General features: G+C 44.0%; 2 protein-coding genes across 7 annotated transcripts in view; one reads left to right on the plus strand and one right to left on the minus strand.

Moving 5' to 3' along the window:
• The window catches only part of PIGL (phosphatidylinositol glycan anchor biosynthesis class L), a 60,808-nt gene extending 44,468 nt beyond the window's left edge, over nucleotides 1–16,340 (minus strand). For all 4 annotated transcript variants that reach the window (XM_059997392.1, XM_069540093.1, XM_059997390.2 and 1 more), the window contains exons 1-2: nucleotides 16,101–16,340; nucleotides 7,501–7,600 (exon numbers count right to left, since the gene is read on the minus strand). In XM_059997392.1, coding sequence (XP_059853375.1) covers nucleotides 7,501–7,600; nucleotides 16,101–16,338 — 338 coding nt within the window. In that variant the 5' untranslated portion in view covers nucleotides 16,339–16,340. The remainder of the gene's footprint in view (nucleotides 1–7,500; nucleotides 7,601–16,100) is intronic.
• Nucleotides 16,341–17,270: 930 nt separating this feature from the next.
• Nucleotides 17,271–21,240, plus strand: part of NCOR1 (nuclear receptor corepressor 1) — a 144,944-nt gene continuing 140,974 nt past the window's right edge. For 2 of the 3 annotated variants that reach the window (XM_059997381.1, XM_059997382.1), the window contains exon 1: nucleotides 17,272–17,441. The gene's annotated coding sequence lies outside the window, so the exon portion shown is untranslated. Of the gene's footprint in view, nucleotides 17,442–21,240 lie in introns of all 3 variants that reach the window. The other variant, XM_059997383.1, reaches the window with a different exon arrangement.

The raw sequence follows: 21,240 nt of genomic DNA on the forward strand, positions 1-21,240 counted from the left end.
TAGACGTTTCGGATGGCCTAACCACTGGACCGCCAGGGAATTCCCAGAAATAATATATTTTAAAATAAATCTAATGAAACTTTTGGCTTACAAGTAATGTATGCTCACTATCAAAACTATGGAAAATACAGAAAAGTGTAAAGAAAGTATACACTGCTTTTTAAACTCAACATTATATTATGAACATCTTCCTGGGTTATTAACTATGCAGAGAAAACTCTGAATTGTGGTTTCATGTTCTGGACCGTGGCTATATAATTCATTGCCTACTGCTAAATTAGGTTGCTACCAACTTTTTGCTATTGTGAAGAGTGCTGTAATGAGTATCACAGTACACAGTCACCCTGAATCCTATTTTTGTGGTATATTTGCAGCCTCTTTCCAGGAGTAGAATCAGCCACAAATACATGCTTTGTTAAGCCCACCCTCCCTGGTCCCACTCTACTTCTGTACTGACTTATGTGACTTATGTGACTTAAAGACCCAGCCTCCCTTCAGCTCCCAGAATAACCCGCCTTTGAAGTAGCAGGGAAGCGGCTTTCCAAGTTCACACAGTAGCTCCGTATCAGCTCGGTCCACTTCGGTCTCCTCCCCTGGTTCCTTTTCTAGGAAACATTCCTGTCCTGCGCGCCCTTTGGGAGGACGGGAGCCCTGCTCTGCTCTTGCCAACTGGAACTGGAGCTGTGCCCTTGCCCTGTGCCCAGGCACTTCCGTGTGTATTTGGAGAAAGGCTGCGAGGAGCTTTGTTTTCATCCCTTATAGTGAGAGGACGCTTGGTCAGATCCACTTTGGCAGTTGGCATACGGTCTTTCCCGGTTTTTTTGGGGGGAAGGCCCTTACTGGGTCTTGAGAGAGAGAGAGGGGGTTTAATTACCAACATGACCCCAACAGTCCCAGACTCTCTGCTTTGTGGCTTCTCTTTCACTGTATGATTTGTGTAGATTTATTGGAAAACACAAAGAGTTCCAGGAACTGCTAGCAAGCCAGGCTCATTTACGGTTTATACTAGGTACTGGATTCTGTTTCCTTGTTCAGCTCAAATTAGTCTGTCAAAGTCTTGGGCTTGTTAATGCCGGAATGGTGTTAAGACAAGCACTGGGAATGAGATTTTCATGACGCTGAACCTTTAGGACAGTGGAGCCAAGCTTATAGAATGGCAAAAATCAAGAGATGTAGACAAATTCTTCCAAACCAAAGTACTCACTTAGGACTTTCCAGAAGGTTAAAAATAACTACGCAAGTCAGGGAATCAAGACTGTTTCACTTAATTAAAAAGTGGGAACAGTCTCACTGAAGTCTCAGAAATTGGTTTGCTAATCACCATTTCTGGGTAAATGAAGAAAAAGTGAGGAAGGGTGTTGAGACGCTTCGGTATCAACTAAGTTCTCGAGACCACACGTTTACGTGCTGCCACAGGAAGAAAGCTTCTGGTATAAGCGGAGTCATTCATTTATTCAACAAACATGAACTGAGCAACTACTATGTGTCAAGGGTTAAGACAGAGGTTGCGGATACAGGAATAAAAGATATAGAGGGGCTTATGGCGCAGATTAAAAAATTAGTGTATGTGCTAGGATAGAACGGGACAATGAGAATATAACCAAAGTGCCTAAGAAAATCTGGGATGGTGCTGCAGAGTCTAAGGTAATCTTGAGCTGGGGTTTGAGGGATGAAGAGGTGTTTGCTAGAGGGCCAGGGTGTGGGGTGCTGGGAAGAGAGGAAGCGTGTGGAAGAGGGCCAGGCACATGCATGGGTGTGGACGCAGAGGAAAGCGTGGTGTGTTTGCGGCCCGGCTTACATACGAGGACACAGGTTGGGGCGCTGGGAGTCCTCCCTGTTTTAGTTGTGGGAATAGCTGCGACGTGGCATCGCAGGTGCAGGACGATGGGAGCATGGAGCAGACCACGATCAGTTCTGAGACCCCATAAGTTTTGCCCAACAGTTGGTCATTGGGCCCGGAAGCATTTTAATGGGCCTGGGTTATAACCGGAGGGTCTGCGGGGGTCAGGCCCCCCGCATTTCCAGCCAGAGCCCTTTGGAGCAGCTTATCTGACCCTGTGCCCGCTCATCCTCCAGAATGAGGCCCATGAGACAAGCACAGTGTTTATAAAAAGGCTTCAAAGCATTATTATCTTTTCAAGGAATTCTATTCTATGTTTTGAACTTATCAAACCAAATATTATCAAAACGTACGCAGAATTATTTCTAATTTAGCCTTCACTTGTAGGGATAGAAGCTGAGTACAGAAGCTGAGTTTTATTACTTAGGTGGAGTAGTCTTTAAAGAATATAATACATCAATATAACCGTTTCATTGTGCTTCACTTTATTGCGCTTCAGAGATGCTGCATTTTTTTTATAAATGGAAGGTTTGTGGCAACCGTGTGAGAGCAAGTCTATTGGTGCCACTTTTCCAACAGCATTTGCGCTCTCCATGTCTCTGTGTCACATTTCAGTAATTCTTGTAACATTTCAAGCTTTTTCATTATTATCATCATATTTGTTACGGTGATCTATGATCAATGATCTTTGATGTTATTATTACAACTCGCTGAAGGCTCAGATCGTATCTATTTTTTAATTAAGCTATGTATGTTGTCCTTTTAGACATAATGCTACTGCATACTTAATACGCTATAATGTCGACGTAACTTTTATATGCACTGGGAAACCAAAACATTCCTGTGACTTGCTTTATTGTGATATTCGCTTTATTGAAGTGGGCTGGACCCCAACCTGTGATATGTCTGAGGTCTGCTTGTACTTTTTTTTTTTTTACATCTTTATTGGAGTATAATTGCTTTACAGTGTTGTGTTAGTTTCTGCTGTACAACCAAGTGAATCAGCCATATGTATACATATACCCATCCCCATATCCCCTCCCTCTTGCGTCTCCCTCCCACCCTCCCTATCCCACCCCTCTAGCTGGTCACAAAGCATCGAGCTGATCTCCCTGTGCTATGCGGCTGCTTCCCACTAGCTACCTATTTTACATTTGGTAGTGTATATATGCCCATGCCACTCTCTCACTTCGTCCCAGCCTACCCTTCCCCACCGTGTCCTCAAGTCCGTTCTCTACATCTGCATCTTTATTCCTGCCCTGCCACTAGGTTCATCAGTACCATTTTTTTTTTAGATTCCATATATGTGCGTTTCTGCTTGTACTTTAAAAAGTAATATAGGCGGGCTTCCCTGGTGGCACGGTGGTTGAGAGTCCGCCTGCCGATGCAGGGGACACGGGTTCGTGCCCCGGTCCGGGAGGATCCCACATGCCGCGGAGCGGCTGGGCCCGTGAGCCACGGCCGCTGAGCCTGCGCGTCCGGAGCCTGTGCTCCGCAATGGGAGAGGCCACAACAGTGAGAGGCCCGCGTACCGCAAAAAAAAAAAGTAATATAGGCTTCCTGAAAAAGCAAAAGCGAAATAAAACTGTACAGAATTCTGTGGAATTAAGAAGTGCAAGTGTCCTTCCCTGGTCCAGTTAAGTAGCAGCTACTATTAACAAGTCTGGTATATGTTCTTTTAGAAATTATCTATGTGTACGGAAAAGTGTGTTTACTTTTTGTTTTGTTTTGAAATGTAAATGAAATAATTCTATGGACTCTTCCTAATATATTAAGAAGCACAAAAGCAACAAATGAATACTCAATCTGTGGGTTGCATTTCCCAATCACATTCAATTCCCAAGTACCCTGGAGAGGGCCTCTAAGCCCCTTCTAGGCCTGAACCTTGGCACAGTGAACGTTTTTGCAAACTCAGCAGTGGCGACGGTCAGGCCAACACCTACTACCCGGCTCCTGGACCTTGAACTGTTCTCTTTCTTCAGCATCTAGCGCAGCGCCTTTCCCAGTCCAGGCACTTAATATGCATCTGTTAGTAACATGCAGTTAAATATCATATGGTTCATTAAATCAGCAGAACCCACAGATATTAAGGAGCTAGGTACAATCACCCGAAGTATCCGTTTGGTTGTCTGATTACCGAGATGCCTTCTCATCTTGAGACCTGAACTTTTTTCCCTCTTTAAGGCGTTGGATAAGGGTTTACTTTAAAAAAATTGTATTTATTTATTTATTTGGTCACATAGGCTCTTAGTTGCAGCACGTGGGCTCCTTAGTTGTGTCATGCAAACCCTTAATTGTGGCATGCATGTGGGATCTGGTTCCCCGACCAGGGATCAAACCCGGGCCCGCTGCATTGGGGGCGCGGAGTCTTATCCACTGCACCACCAGTGAAGTCCCTGGATAAGGGTTTACCTGACTGAGCTCCTCTGGCTAAACGTCTCCCTGAAATCCAGCCACGAAGTTCAGAACAATGGAAGACAGCAGACAACATCAACCAAATGTTCTCTTAAACACGCATTGGTCTTCCAAATACATAACAAAGTGGTGACCTACTTTCTCGCAGAAAGTCAGGAATCAGTTCCGTCTTCCTTTCTGCTTTCGAGTCCTAGCACTGACTGCCATTTGTTAAATGTCTGGCCTCAGACGAGTGTCTTAAGCTTTAGTTTCTTCGTGTGAAACTGAAAAAGGATAATAAAGACCTATCTTTCTACAGTTAGTGGAAGAATTAAATGAGATGACCTTTGTGAAATTGTGAGTCCCTTCATGGAGTTGACAAAGCACAATGACCACAGAGCCTCAGCTGGAACGCCAGCTCTACCACATATTAGCTGGATGACCCCGGGCCAATGACTCAACCTCTCACTAGGCCTGTTTCTTATCTATAACGTGGAAGAAGTAATTGGATTATTTTGAAGGTTTTAAGATCACGTATTTAGTATGGTCTTTGGCACTGACAATAACAGTTTAATATACATTTACCATTATTATTCCGAGTGTAGGTCCTCCATAAAACTTTTTCTTTTTCTCTTTCTCCCCTTCATTCTTCTCTTTGACCCATCTAAATAACCCAAAGCAAGATTCCAAAGCTCTGCTTTTTCTGGGTTAGGAAATGAGAAGCTGAAAGACTAAAAGTTGCATGTTGCTAGGGACTGAATTGTGTCCTCCCACAATTCATGTGTTGAAGCCCTAATCCACAATGTGACTGTATTTGGAGACGGGGTCTTTAGGAGGTAATTAAGGTTAAGTGAGGTCATAATGGTGGGACCCTAATCCTATAAGACTGGTGGTCTTATAAGAAGAGGAAGAGAGAAACTTCTCTCTCCCTGCTACATGTGAGCAGTGAGGAGACGGCCATCCGCACACCAAGAAGCAAACTCTCTCCAGAAATCGACCCTGCTGCACCTTGATCTTATACTTCCAGCCACCAGAACTGTGAGAAAAAAATACATTTCTGGGGACTTTCCTGGTGGTGCAGTGGTTAAGACTGCGCTCCCAATGCAGGGGTCCCGGGCTTGATCCCTGGTCAGGGAACTAGATTCTGCGTGCATGCCGCAACTAAGAGTTTGCATGCTACAACTAAGGAGCCTGCCTGCTGCAACTAAGGAGCCCACATGCCACAACTAAGACCCAGTGCCACCAAATAAATAAATATTAAAAAGAAAAACTTCTGTTGTTTAAGCCACCCAGTCTCTGGTATTTTGCCATGGCAGCCTGAGCAGACTAAGATACCTGGTTCCCTTGAATCTTCAAACTGGCTTCTTGAAGTATTTATTTTTAACAAGTTTACTGACCCCCTCCTGTAGCATCTTCAAAGTAGGGGATATTGCTGAAGCTGCATGATCTTCGGGATATGTAAAAATTGTAATAAATTAAGCCAGAGTCTTCGTTTCTTATCAAAAGGATGCATGAGCCAACATGAAGAGGCCAAAAAGGAGACAACTGGAGTATCAAAGAACACAATGACTTAAACTGAAAATCCGAACACGTGAACACAGAAGTTCCTAATGAAATAAAGCAGTGGCCTCCCCATCCAAGAAACAAACAAACAATGGGTTACCATCGGAGGTATGTAAGGGATCAACTCCTATTCTGAAAACGGCGATTAAAGGGAAAGAATGAAGCATTTAGCCTGTCTTTTGGGATCAAAGTACCTATCAGGATAACTAAATAGCCCCAGTTGATAAAGTTCTGCTTTATAGAAGAATATATAGCTAATACATTTGGAACGCAGGAGACATTTAGAAAGTCACCGTTTTGCAACTTCTAGTTCATTAAGGATTCGTGAAAGCACCGCGTGGAAGGCTGATGTGGGTCTTTACAGTGAAAGGGGCGGCCATTGCCACGTGAGCTCACTAAGAGTGAGGCACACAGTACATGTGACAGTCACATGCGTGACTAAAAGTGAGACAGATAGTACATGTCCTGAAATGACGGAACAGGGAGTACACAGTGCAGCTTCCTGCCCCTGAAAGTTAGCGTTCATTTCCAGTTTGCAAGAAATATGGAGGATAGAGGAACTGTTTAGGTAAAACCACGAGGGTGCAGACAGACAAATCCTTCTGTACGACAACGGACTCAGGTTTTCAACAATCAGTGACAAGGTTGGGGGGGGAGGGGCACGCAGAATATCAACCAGGTATAACGTGTGCACTTTGTCTACATCCTGATTTGAACAAACCAACTGTGAAAAGACATTCATTTTTGAGCTACTTGGAGTAGCTCAAAATGGACTGGGTATTGGAGACATCAAGGAATTGCTGTTACTATTAATTTTGTTAGATGGATAATAATGACATTGTGGCTGCATGAAAAAAAGTCTATCTTCTTAAGAGATGTATCCCGAAGTACGTAGGGATAGAATAACCTGATGGTTGGGTTTTCTTTTTAAAATACTTCACACACAGGAGGGATAAATTGGGAGACTGGGATTGACACATACACACTACTATATATAAAACAGATAACTAATAAGGACCTACTGTAGAGCATAGGGAACTCTACTCAATACTCTGTAATGGCCTATATGGGAAAAGAATCTAAACAAGAGTGGATACATGTATATGTATAACTGAGTCACTTTGCTGTACACCTGAAACTAACACAACAGAGTAAATCAACTCTACTCCAATAAAATTTTTTTAAAAATATGTAACAGCTAGGTTACAACTGCAAAAAAACCACAACTTCACACACAACAGATGTTATGTGGGGTTAGATGAAGTACGTACGGCAAAGGCTTGACAATCACTGGTCTCAGATTACAGGCATGTGGGGCTCGTAATACTGTTCTTTACACTTTTGACTCTTTTTTTTTGGCTGCAGCATATGGGATCTTAGTTCCCTGACCAGGGATCGAACCTGTGGCCCCTGCAATGGAAGCGCAGAGTCTTAACCACTGGACCGCCAGGGAAGTCCCTGAAATTTTTTATAATAATTTTTTTTAAAGATTCAAGAGAAGCAGCTATCTTAAGACAGAATCTGAACAGAAGTTGAAAAAATTCACTTGCACTACACTGTCACTTAAAAACAAACGTGAAACTATTTTCTGTAGACTTCTCAAGTAAGATGTTCTTATCCACCCACGTTATGTTTGTGTCTGTTCAGTGTACCACTGCATTTTTATTGCCAATGAATTTCCACTTGTTAAAAGATAAGTTTACCTGTTGTCAATAATCATTACGTTGGAGGGTGGAATCCCCAAAACATCACAGCTCTGCAAAAGTTCCTTCTTACGAGTCTCCCCTTGATTGTAGTAATTTCCTGAGGATAACAAATACACAGTTGTCGATTTCTTTATCAGTGGAGATCTATCGTTCACTCATTCTTATCTCATCTTGTTCCCTATAGGATTTAAGCTACCTGAAAATTTTGTGGTGGTGATAAAAAGTTGAAGAAGACACAACGCTAGGGTTACTATCAGACACTCCTGTGAGAAGCCGTCTTTAGAATCACCTTTGAATTCTTCCCCATCTCTGTGTCTCTCCCTGTGTCTGTCCATCTGCCTGCCTGCCTATGTACCTTTCAGCCCCAAGCTACAGGCTTTGAGCACCTGCTTTGCAGTTAAACAGATTTAGGACTGACCCTTCTGTAACCACTCAGAACAAGTCAGGTATCTGGACACACTATTTGTTTGGGCCCCTTATTATTTAATCTTATTTATTTTTTAAATTATAGTTGATTTACAATGTTGTGTTAATTTCTGCTGTAGAGCAAAGTGACTCAGTTATACACATATATACATTCTTTTTAAAATATTCTTTTCTATTATGGTTTATCACAGGATATTGAATACAGTTCCCTGTGCTACACAGTAGGACCTTGTTGTTTATCCATCCTATATATAATAGCTTGCATCTGCTTATCCCAAACTCCCACTCCTTCCCTCCCCCACTCCCCTTCCCCTTGGCAACCACAAGTCTGTTCTCTTATGTCTGTGAGTCTGTTTCTGTTTTGTAGATAGAGTCATTTGTGCCATATTTTAGATTCCCCGTATAAGTGATATCATATGGTATTTGTCTTTCTCTTTCTGACTCACTTCACTTAGTATGATAATCTCTGGTTGCATCCATGTTGCTGCAAATGGCATTATTTCATTCTTTTTTATGGCTGAGTAGTATTCCGTAGTATATATAAACCACACTGTCTTTATCCATTCATCTGTCGATGGACATTTAGGTTGTTTCCATGTCTTGGCTATTGTGAACAGTGCTGCTGTGAACATAGGGGTGCATGTATCTTCTTGAATTATAGTTTTGTCCTGGTATATGTCGTTTGGTCCCCTGTAAATTGATAGTCTTCAAATATCTGTTAAGCACTTATTTAAAGAGGCTGCTACTCCTGAGTGTTACAGGAAAATAGCCTCCTTCAGAGTTTAGTAACCAGCTCTCCCAGCATGTCCCCGGGGATCTGGACCACATCAGCACCCCAGATAGCTTGCGAAGTCTTTATTTTCCCAACACAGACACTATACTTCCCAAGAATGGTTCTGTTAAGTAACGGCTCTGTATCCTTACAAATAACATACGGTGACGTTTTGGTATCACTTAAATTGCCCTTATGAGCAGTTGTCTAGCTACTGGCCCCCTTAATTCAACCCTCCAGCAGATAACTGCATGTGTGCTTTGTGCTAGTTACTTAACTCTCCTGAGCCACGGTTCCTGTACCTGTGCAGTGGGGATGATGGACGTCTGTCTCCAAAGGCTTTCCTAAGGATTATATGATGAGACACATCTACCTAGTCAGGTGCTTAGTGTTTCTCTTCTCTTCCCTTGACTGCTTTCTCTTTCCCTTCCCCCTCCTCCTCTCCTTTCTTCCTGAATTATAATTCTCCCTCATCATCCAGATCAAATGCCATTCCCTCTGGGAAGCCTTCTGCTGTTTTCCCCTGCAAGCAGTCATTTCCAGTATTCTGCTCAGAAATGTGAACTTTCCTCCGTGATCTGATTATTAATGCCTAAATGTCATTGACCTGAAAAGCCACTCTGTATCATCCTGGTGTCAGCACACTGCAGGCACTCCAGAGGCCCCGAGCAGAGAGTGGCTCTGCTTACTGTTCCAAAAAACTCAGAAAGGAACTCCCAAGTGAAACCTTTCAACTTTGGCAGGGGTTACTCTAGGGCTAGTTTTGAACTGTTTGAACCCAGATAGGAGACAGTCATTACATTGTATCTGATAAAAGGACTAACCCCCAAAAGACTCCAGAAAATAACTTAATTTTTACTGTTCTCATCACAGATTTTTGAGTCAAATAGAAATTGTCAATTTTTGTGATGGTCATTATATTTTAGGTTCCCCTCTCCCATTTTATCTCAAGGTTACTTATCTTCGGTGATAAGTAAATAGTCTAATGTACACTAGTTACGGGCTTCCTAACCTCAGAGGCCGAGCATGTTAGACTCTGGTTACAGTTGTGAGAAACAGCTTAGAAGTGAGGCCAAGGTGTTTTTGGACCTGGTTTTATTGCTTTGTGTTTGAACTGATGAACTTAGAACAAATTAGGGAGTTGAAGTCAGAGAGCATTTTCAACATTTTCATTCACTCTGGTGAACGTGTAAGCACTTCAGTGGAGTAAGTGTCTGGGACCCTCCAGCAGCTCCTGACTGGCATTCTCTAGAACAGTGTCCCCTGGGTGCATGTGGGGTGCACAGGACCATCTGCTGGGGTAGAGGAAAGGTTTTGGAACTTCTCCTCCTAATTTGTTTACCTTGTCCTTTATACATGTCAACTTTCATTGTTTTAGACTGTACACATTAATTCAGTGGTCTAGCTACTTAATATAATTATAAATAAATATACATATAATGGGAGTATATGTTCAAAAGCTTTTACCAATAGGAAAATGTGACCCCAAAAAAGCTTGGAGATCATTATTCTAGAAGGCAGAAAACAAATGGGATTAATGTAGATTTATTTATATAGAACTACATTGTGTGTGTGTGTGTGTGTGTGTGTGTGTGTGTGTGGATAACTAATACTTAGTAATAACTAGCAAACATAATGACATTTAATAGAAATTAAATTCACTTTGTAAAAGACCCACATTTACACAGCACAATGTATAAAGGTAGACATTTGTTTTACCTTAAAAATTCATTTATTTATTCTAAATAGGTAAAAAGACTTACATGGTTAAAAATACAAAGAAACAAGACCGTAGAGATATTTTTTTAAAAAGCCCCTCTCCCACTCCTCTAGTTACCCATTTTCCTACCCTGGAAGTTTTAATTTGTTAGAATGAGAAGTGGTTTGAGAATCAAGGCATCGTGGACCCAATACCTGGCCTTCCACTAACTTTGTGAACCTGAAGAGATTCTTTAAGTTCCGGGGTTTCAGGAATGCTAGCAAGGGTTTTCCTTGAACATGACTAAGCTAATTCTAAAATGTATTGGGAAGAAAAAAAGGTCCACATTGTCTCAACTATAAAATGGGGGAGTTTAGGTTCTCTACCACTTAGGGTCTACCCAGGAAAACAGAAACCATATCAAATATTTACATCAGTAAGAATTTAACGAAAAGAATTTGAAATGTAGCTGATGGAGGAATTGAGGGCCAAAGAGGGAAGAGTGAGAGACCTAGAGTGTAGTGATGGAGGAAGTAACTACCAGCCCTAGGCTGGAGAGGTAAGAGGAGGCAGTATCACTCAAGCCCAAACCGGGTTCCCCAGGAGCTGAAACCCAAAGAGCTGGCCACCTTCCGTTAGAAGGTGTCCACAGAGCCCAGCTGGAGAAATCACGATGTGCATATGTGTGTGTGTGTATACACACACACATGGGGGAAGGATCATGCCCCTCTGATGAGCAATTTGAAAGATGGAAGCCGCAAGAGGAGAGGGGCCCAAGAGGCGGGATTTGCGAGGAGCTCTCTCTCGAGCTGAAGACAGACGGATAAATCCTGTCTAAGCCGAGTGAACAGGCATGGGGGCTCTAGAGCCACTCACCCGTTTGGTTCATCGAATACCAAGACTCTCCTAGACTCGGCCAAGGGTTTGTGACCGCGCGGGGCGCCAGTGGGGACTCTCAGAAAGAAATAGGAAAGAGGAGGAAAAGGGGACAGGGCCTGGGTTGGTGGCATACTGGGGAGTGACCTCCATGTGTGGGCCATGTCATAAACAGTTTGATAACATTCTTTTTTTCTATCCTTTTAGTCCTCTGGCTTTCTCGCCCAGCTTTCGATATTTTCGAGGTATATATACACAGATATATTTTTTACAAAATAGGGCCAGAGATATGTAACCTTTGAGTCCTGTTCTGAAGTTTCTATCACTCTCTTAAACATAATTCATATTTATCTTGTTTACTTTATTTTTTTGGCTGTGCCACGCGGCAAAAAAACCTTAGTTCCCCAACCAGGATCTTAGTTCCCCAACCAGGGATCAAACCTGTGCGCCTTGCAGTGGAAGTGCAGAGTCCTAACCACTGGATCGCCAGGGAAGTTCCCATAATTCATATTTTAAATATTACTCATTTATCCCATTCTTAATAAGATGCAATCTTAAGATCATATATTTTTAGAAATCCCAAATGTATTGAGTTAGAAAGAAAGAGTAAAATAGATGAGACTAACACTTTTGAGCCTGGATCTAAATTTATCTCAATAAGGAAAATTCTGAATAATTATTCATGATTAAAAAGCAATAGTGAGGGACATCCCTGGTGGCACAGTGGTTAGGAATCCACCTGCCAATGCAGGGGACACAGGTTCAAGCCCTGGTCTGGGAAGATCCCACATGCCAAGGAGCAACTAAGCCCGTGCACCACAACTACCGAGCCTGCGCTCTAGAGCCCGTGAGCCACAACTACTGAGCCCGCGTGCCACAACTACTGAAGCCCACACGCCTAGAGCCCGTGCTCTGCAACAAGAGAAGCCACCAGAACGAGAAGCCCACGTACCGCAATTAGAGAAAGCCCGCACACAGCAAAATGAAGACCCAATGCAGCCAAAAATAAATAAAAATAAATTTATAAAAAAAAATAAAATGTTTGGAAGAAGATCAAAAATGGCAAACACACCCTGAGGAACAACAGATCAGAGGGCTGGCCCTACCAGATACAGTGTTGTAAAAGCTACAGAAGTTAACTGTTGTAAAAGCTACAGCATGATATTGGCACAGGGATGTCAAACTGACTGAAGGGACAGTATACAGATTAGAAATACACGGAGCTCTGACATATGAGAGGTGGCAGTGCAGTCAGGAGGGGAAAGGATGGGCTGAACTGGTTTTCCCGACTCCAGTCTTTCCCTCCAAACGGTTCTCCATATGCCACCAGTATGAGCTTGCTAAAACACAGAACTGGCTGTGTTAATTCTCCAGCACATGCATTCTACAACACCCTACTACCTACTGTGGCTTCCTCTCATGTGTATATTAATAGGTACTTCAATGGTTACATAAATCGGAGAAATGCTGGACTAAACAAAATTAAATAGGAATTTTTTATAGCGAGACTTCTCCAAGATATTGATAGTCTAATAAGGACCGTGCACCTCTAAAGGGGGAATAGCACATCCGGTTGATTTCCCTAAACTTGTCAGGTCAAGGTATTAACATTTTTTTTTTTTTAATAGCAGCTTGAGGAACTGGTATTTCGTGGAACATACACTGGGAATCAAAATGGTTACTTCCTTAACTGATACAGCAGCAAGGCAATGTGTGTGGGTGCAATGGTTTAGAACAGGAAAGAGCCACTGGGTCCTGGCTCCTCTGTGTTCTAGCTCTTCACTTTGGTCAAGTTACCTAACTTCGTGGTTCAGTTTCCACAGTTAAAAAATGAGAAAAACAAATTATATATACGTGTAATGCCTATCATAGGATTGCTGAGAGGATTAAATGAGCAACTAATAACAAAATACATTTTTTCCTGCTTCTCCCTACCCCTTACAACTGGAGATGTAGTTAGAATGAGTTATTCAAATGAGTCCAGGACTTACTTATGGTTTTACTATTGCCCTGAATGGCTTGCCCCATTTCCTGTATACTTAAGTCCTATTTTTAAAGACTAGCTCAAAAGAAAAGCTCTTTGGAGAAGTTTCCTTAATCCAATTGATGCTTTTCCCCATTTTGAGTCCACAGTCTTTTCTCTGTCAATTACAGCTTTCATTATGTTCTATCACGTTATTAACTTCCTGTTTTTCAGGTTAGAATAAATCAGGAAGGTGGGTAATGTTTAGTCCGTACATTTTTTAAATGAGTTGGGTATTTTAAAAGTAATTTTAAAAATTACAAGAGAAAACAATTTAAACAGAAAGTTGGATTCAGAGGAAACAATGAAAGACAACAATGAAGATACTGAGTTTTAGTATGTGTCAAGGGCGTGGTGTTATATTTTTTACTTAAAAAAATTTTGATTTCTGGCCCCAACCTACTAAAAAATAAGGAGAAATTTATTAAAGAATCCTGTGTACCTATAATACTTTGTAAATAAAATCCAGGCATCTTGTAACAAATTTTGCTTATAATTTGATTCCCATAGTTGTAATATGAAACATAAATAAAATTAAAAGCAAACAAAAAATGAGGCCATTACTTGCATATATTTGCAGTTAATATCCTTAATAGCACAAACTGAGAAGAAAAGTGCTTAGATTGAAATTCCATAAATAAAATTAAAAGCAAACAAAAAATGAGGCCATTACTTGCATATATTTGCAGTTAATATCCTTAATAGCACAAACTGAGAAGAAAAGTGCTTAGATTGAAATTCTCAATATTTATGAAAAATGGTTTAATCTTACTGGTAACAAAAGATTTTGAAGGAAAAAAATGTTAGTCAAATCAAGAAATATTATACATAAAGAGATTATTTGTAATAGAGATAACCTGGGGGGGAAAAACCCTAAATATATGTATAATAAGGGATGACTAACTAAATTAAGGTTTATCTGTATGAAACCATTTAAAAGCCTATATATCTAGTTCTTATAAACATAGGTAAATATTTAAAATATAAGTTTCAGAAGGACATGGTCCTCACCTAGCTTGTTTTCAGTTTTATTCCTAGGGCAGAGAATAAGTCCTGGCAGATAGACTTTTTTTTAATTAAAAACGTTTTTTTATGAAGACTTTTTTTTAAAAGAGCAGTTTTAGGTTCACAGCAAAATTGAGGGTAAGGTACAGAGAGTTTCCATATACTCCCTGCCCTCACACACGTACAGCCTCCCCCATTATCAGCATCTCCCACCACATGGTACACTTGTTACAATCGATGAACCTACACTGACACATAATAATCACCCCAAGTCCATGGTTTACATTAGGGTTCACTCCTGGTCTTGTACATTCTATGGGTTTGGACAACTGTATAATGACATGCACCCACCATTATATTATACCATACAGAGTATTTTCACTGCCCTAAGAATCCTCTCTGCTCTGTCTATACATCCTTCCTCTCATCCCAACCCCTGATCCCCACTGATCTTTTTACTGTCTCCATAGTTTTGCCTTTTCCAGATTGTCACATAGTTGGAATCACACAGTACAAAGTCTTTTCAGATTGGCTTCTATCACTTAGTAATACGCATTTAAAATTCTTCCTTTTCATGGCTTGATAGCTCATTTCTTTTTGCCTCTAATATTCCATTGTCTGGATGGACCACAGTTTATTTATCCACTCACCTACTGAAGGACATCTTGGTTGCTTCCAAGTTTTGTCAATTATGAATAAAGCTTCTATAAACATCTGTGTGCAGGTTTTTGTGTGAACATGTTTTCAGTTCCTCTGGGTAAATACCAAGGAGGGCTACTGCTGGATGGTTTGGTAAGAGTATGTTTAGGTTTGTAAGAGACTACCAAACTAACTGCCTTACAAAGTGGCTGAACCACTTTGCGTTCCCACCAACAATGAATGAGAGTACCTTGGTGCCACATCCTCACCAGCATTTGGTGTTGTCAGTGTTCGGGATTTTGGCCATTTTAATAGTAAGCAGTGCACAAAAATCTTTAATAAATATTTGAGAAATTAATGAAAAGGTAATATTCGGTGAAAAATATAATCTTATAAAATGTGCTTACTAGAAAAATCTGTATAGAAAAAGATCGGGTACGAAACAACCAAATGGGAAAAGAGGTCACTGGGAATTTGTTAAAAACAGCTTTATTGAGGTATGATTTTTACATACCATAAAATTCACCCATTATATATGTACACTTCAATTATTCCATTTATACAGCTGTGCAATTACCACCATAACCCAGTATCATGGTCAATTTGTTTTCTCATTCCTTCTTTTCTGTATGGTAAAGAAGGACTTAATTCTTTGAAAGGCCCCAGTGAAAGCTGGGTGGAGTTGAACTCTAAAATGACCTATAAGATTATTTTCTAGTCTAATGAACTCTCTCTTCAATTTGATACATGCATCTTTCTAGCACAAAGTGGACTGAAGGAATGACACAGCCCACATTGTTTGGTCGTTATTCTTGGCCCTCCTGGAAATGAAAAGGTTCCACAGGATACTGATCACAGTCGCCGTTCCCAACGCGGATGTAGGTACTGAATGGAAGCAAATGTGAGCTCCCGGATCCTGCTAGCGGAGAGCGGAGCTCGCACGCTGCCCACGCCTCCCAACGCACCTGGGAAGCCGGCCCTACAGCCCTCAGGCTGGGGCCACAGATTCTCGGTGAAGCGCCCGGATAAAGGACCTCCAGTGTATTCACCTGGTTCCCTCCGACAGAGACCCCTCCGGGAAGAAGTCAAGTGAGACAGGTTGGCGCCTAAATGCCTTCCCAGCCCCGGCTCCCCGCGCCCCGCCTACAGCTTCCTACCTGCGGAGAAGCAGAGCAGGGACACCTGGTGCCGCATGCGGACCAAGCCTAGAACGGTGGGAGCAAAGAACATGGCTTCATCGTCGGGGTGCGCGGTCACCAACAGAGTCCGGCTTCCGCCTCCCGGCAGGCCAGCTTGCTCCGGACTCTTCATTCGCTCCCAGGAGTCCCAAACCCAGAGGAAGCCCCATGTCAGGACCGCCGCCGCCACACACAGCAGCAGACCCACCACCTCCATGCCCTGAGGAGGCACTGCGCCTGCGCAGGAGGGGAGGCGGCCGCCGGGCCGGCTCCGGCGGGAGACCGGCGCTCGCGGAAACCGCGTTCCGAGTGGAAATCCGTCCGGTTGCCGTGCTCCAACGGCCGGAGGCTTTAAGCGTCGGGCTGTGTGCTCTGACACGGACGCCTCCCAGCCCCTCTTCACGGGCTGCGCTACTTTAAGCGGCCTTTACGAGCTCTCGTGCACGCTCCGTTTCAGGGCTGAGCCAACCCCCTTGCCGTCCACACAGTACTTAAGGGGAAGCGTCTGAAAAGAACCTCCAGCATCTTCAGTGCGAGTTCCTCCTGTTTTTACGTCACCATTTTCTCACTCATTTCTTAAAACCCGGACTTTCTCGTAATTATCCGAGTGAACACCGACTTTGTTTCTCCTCCCTAATTCCGGGATGTGGAGTGGCGCCTTCTCTAAAGGAAAAGTATGCGGTGGCGAGGCCCGTCCGGTCAGTTCTCTGGGAGCGTGAGGCCGAGAGCGCACTTGGCGGGCGCGGGGGCCCGGGCTCCTCGGAGGGGCCGGAGGGAGGGCCGGCATCACGGGCGGGTCGGCCTCGCGCGGCCTTTCTGGCAGGCCCGCTGCGAACGCAGCCTGAGCCCGGGAAGCAGCTGCGCGGGTGGCCGCGCGCACCCCCCGGGCCCCCGCTTCCCTCCCGCCCTCAGCCCGGGCTCTCAGGCCCGGGGCGCGGCCTCGCGTCCTTCCCTTTCTCACGCCCGCGGGGAGTCCCGGGCGCGACGGCAGCACCCTGGGTCCGCCGCCGGGCCAAGGGGGTACGCCAGGGGCCCGGGAAGCTCGGCCAGCGGAGGGAGTCGGCCTCCCAGCCTCCGGAAGGAGGAGGAGCCGGAGCAGCCTCAGCCGCGGTCGCCGGGCCGGGGGGTGGGGGGGCGGAGGAGAGGGGTTGAATCAAAATGGCGGCCGAGGTGGCGAAGCAGCAGCGGCGGCGGCGGCGGCGGCTGGAGTGAGCGCCCGGCTCGCCGCGCCGACCAGGGCCCGGGCAGGGCCGCGCGCGAGGCCGCGTCCTGCCCCTCAGGCCCGGGGCCGCGTCGGCCGCCGCGCTTCGTCCGCTCCCGGTGAGTAGGCCCGACGCCCGCAGCCCGGCCTCCGGGCCCCCGCTAGCCCGGGGCCGCCGAGGGCTCCGGGGCACCAGCCGCGGGGGAGGCTTTCCGGCCGGCGAGGGGCGTCGCGGGCCCGGCGGCTCGGGACCCGCCCAGCCGCCGGCCTCTTGCCCTCGGCGGCCGGGGCGAGCCGGGCGCGGCGGGGAGCGGGGCCGGGCGAGCGGGGGAGGCTTATGGAGTTTGGAGGAAGAATGGGTTGCGGCCGGGCCGGGGCGCCCAGGGTGTCCTGCGGGGAGCGGGCTGCGGGGCCCGAGGCGGGCGCGGGCCGGGGCCGCGGGTGGGGCCGGCGCAGGTGGCGGCCTGCTCTCCCTCCGGGGCGGAGTTGGTGGCTGCCCGGGAGTGTGCAAGGGGTCAGGGCGGGTGACAGCGGTGGACAAGTGCTTGAAGAGCAAACTAGTTCACCTTTGCGACCAAACCACTTGGGGTGTAATGGCGAAGGGAGGGCGGGGGGGACGGTGGAGATCGGAACCCGGTACCTTCTGCCTTTTATCGTTGCTGTTTAATGTGAATTCTCTTTTGGGGGGAGGAGCGATTCGAGAAACTGTAACTGAGAAGTCAGTCTTAGTGGCGAGGAGACTGAATTCTTCGAATTAGCCGGATTAGGTATAGTCGTGTATTAAAGGTGTGGGTGGGAATAGGTGATATTTGTGAAAAGTGTTTGCTCAGAGTGTCAGTTTTCTTTTACCGATGTTGCATGCTACAGTGCCGCTTCTCCAGAGTTTCCCTTGGAGAGCAGAGGTGTGGGTGATTCTAATCTGTGGGATTAGTGTTTTCACCTGCATCAGATTTGCTTCCCTAAGTATATCCTAATTGTACTGAAATTTACATTCCTTGCGTGCACCTTGGTGAGGCGGTGACTCGAGGCGGAACGTTGCGTAAAGAGCAACAGGCCTGGGATTTTAAAATGCCTACAAATATTCATTCATTCGTTCAACATGTCGTGATCAATAACTGCTGCTGATAGGTCACATGTGACTTTCTCTTGGATAACTGAAGAGTTGATGGCATTATTTAATTTTTAATAGTTTTTGAAAATGTTTTGATGTATCCTTTCGTAAAGATATTTATTGGCAGAACTAACTTGCCCGACCTCAGGAGCAGACCAATTTTAGAATATTTTTAGACATGGGTGAAGATTACAGAAGAAATAAGCAAGTTGTTGCAGAAAGAAACATTGTCTTTATTTTCTCATTCTGTTAAAATCCAGTGGAGGTTTATTTATTTATTTTAATATTTATAGTACACAGTTGCTTTGCCTTGCTTTAAGCACACCTGTTAATGGAAATCAAGGTTAACACACACATGTATATAAATAATATGCACATACATACATAAGGATGTGATTGCTTGCAGTACCAAAATACTCTTTCCTTTTACAAAAGGCTTGCCATATGTTGGACTCCTACCCCAGAGAAAATACAATACAAAGAGTCCTGATTCCTCCTTTAACTGTGTCATTTTGGAACATGATCAGTCTTTTTCTGCTTGTTTCCTCATCTATGATAGCAGGAAAACGTCTCTCCTAAGTTGCTGTTGTGAGCCTAAAAGAGCTGTTATGAAATTGCTCTACAGAGATCGTAAAGGTTATATTTCTGTGCCAGAGTAACAGCTCCCTCTTCTCTCCTGAAATGCTTTAACTACACATCTCCTCTCATGGCATTTACACTTTCTACCTTGTATTTAGGTACGTACCTGTTTTATCTCCTATTGAGGAGCAGGATGGGCCCTTCTCTGACTTTATCTTGAAGGCACTGCCTAGGATATTGACACTGCAAATGTTTATTGAACGAATAAACATTGTATTCTAATTAGGGAAATGTGTTCACATTACAGCTAACCAAATACATCTGCTAACCTGCTGTGACATATTTATATAGGTGTGATTTTCTCCATGATCTATAAGGAATAAATTTTTTTAAAAATAAATTTATTTATTTATTTATTTTTGACTGCATTGATTGGGTCTTTGTTGCTGCGCGCCGAGCTTTCTTTAGCTGCGGCGAGCCAGGGCTACTATTTTTTTTTCGTTGTGGTACGCACAGGCTCAGCGGCCATGGCTCACGGGCCCAGCCGTTCCGCGGCATGTGGGATCTTCCTTGACCGGGGCACGAACCCGTGTCCCCTGCATCGGCAGGCGGACGCTCAACCACTGCGCCGCCAGGGAAGGCCGCGGGGGCTACTCTTCGTTGCGGTGAGCGGGCTTCTCATGGTGGTGGCTTCTCTTGTTGTGGAGCACGGGCTCTAGGCGCACGGGCTTCAGTAGTTGTGGCTCACAGGCTCAGTAGCTGTGGCTTGCGGGCTCTAGAGCGCAGGCTCAGTAGTTGTGGCGCACGGGCTTAGTTGCTCCGCGGCATGTGGGATCTTCCTGGATCAGGGCTCGAACCCGTGTCGCCTGTGTTGGCAGGCAGATTTTTAACCACCATGCCACCAGGGAAGCCCAGGAATAAATATTTTTAACTGGGTGTCTTGTTGGATTTAATCATGTAGTAAAACTTAAGAATTTGCCCTGCCCACATAATTTTTTAAAACACAGAATGCTCAAAATTAACTTTCTTTGAATTTGAGTAAAATTTGTCCCAAGGCCAAGCATATTTGTATTAATCAAGCTATTTTTAAGCTTTTTTTTTTTTTGTAAATTTTGTGAAGTGGGAGATTGTCTTGCCATTGTTATCTGCAGGAGAAAAGCAGAGGCCTTTCAATATGCCAGGGATTGATGTAGGTAAATGTCAGGCTATTTGTTTCTCAGGTTTTTTGTGTTTGTTTTGTTGTTCAGTTTTAACTGTATTTTGTGACCTGTCTCTTTTTTTTTTTTTTTTTGTGACCTGTCTTAATTGCAATTTCAAATTCTTAACTGATGCCTGAGAATGGTAGAGATCTCAAATACTTAGTTACTTCCTTGTGTTCATTTACTTCAGAGACTGGATTTTACTGGAGTATGGTACAAAGGTTGTCAGGGTTTATTATGTCTGGACTTATCTGTTGGTGTGTAGTTCATTCACTTGTTCAACCAGTGTGGCATGCCTTATGTTTACAGCATGTTACTAAATTCTATAAAAGTATAAAGTTGACCAGATCAGTTACATGCACAAAGAACTCAGTCTGTAGATTGATACTTTGTCCTTTTCAGGTTTAATGTTGCAAAAGTACATTTAGATAGAATATTATTATTATGTTTCCTCCTAGGAGCCATGCATCCCCACAGCCTCATACTCCTTGACAGTCAGGTCTAGAGCTGCCCATTCCAGCCTCCTCTGACTTTAAGCCCAGCTTCTTCTCCTGATCAGTCCAGCTCGGGGTGACTTGGCGTCTCCTGTCATGCTGCCCTGTCCCTTTAATTGTCTTATTGATTTAGTATTTTTATTTTATGGCTGTTTAATTTCCCTGGTATTTATGGCCTATTTTCCCCCAACTAAATTGTGAGGATCTCTGAAGAGCAAAGGTCTCACATTTCTTTGAGTTTCTCAGTGCACCTGGTTTGAAGCCATGCCAGTATTGCTGCTCAAAAAAGTTTGAGAATTCTATCTTAATAAATAGCAATTTAATAAAGAGTATCAAATCTTGTGTTAGATACCCCTAAAAAAAAAAAGAAAACATTGGTTTTCTATCAGGACTCCTTAAGAGTATTGAAAAGCTATGAAAGCTTCTGTCATGTAGCGATAACTGTATGTAGAGCATCTGTTTTTTATTTTGGTATTATTGTGGTGGTGGTTTTCCATGAACATTTTTACTGTTCTACCATTTTTTTCTACCCCAG

The sequence above is a fragment of the Delphinus delphis genome, chromosome 19 (genome assembly GCF_949987515.2).
Source record: "Delphinus delphis chromosome 19, mDelDel1.2, whole genome shotgun sequence".
NCBI classification, from domain to species: Eukaryota; Metazoa; Chordata; class Mammalia; order Artiodactyla; family Delphinidae; genus Delphinus; species Delphinus delphis.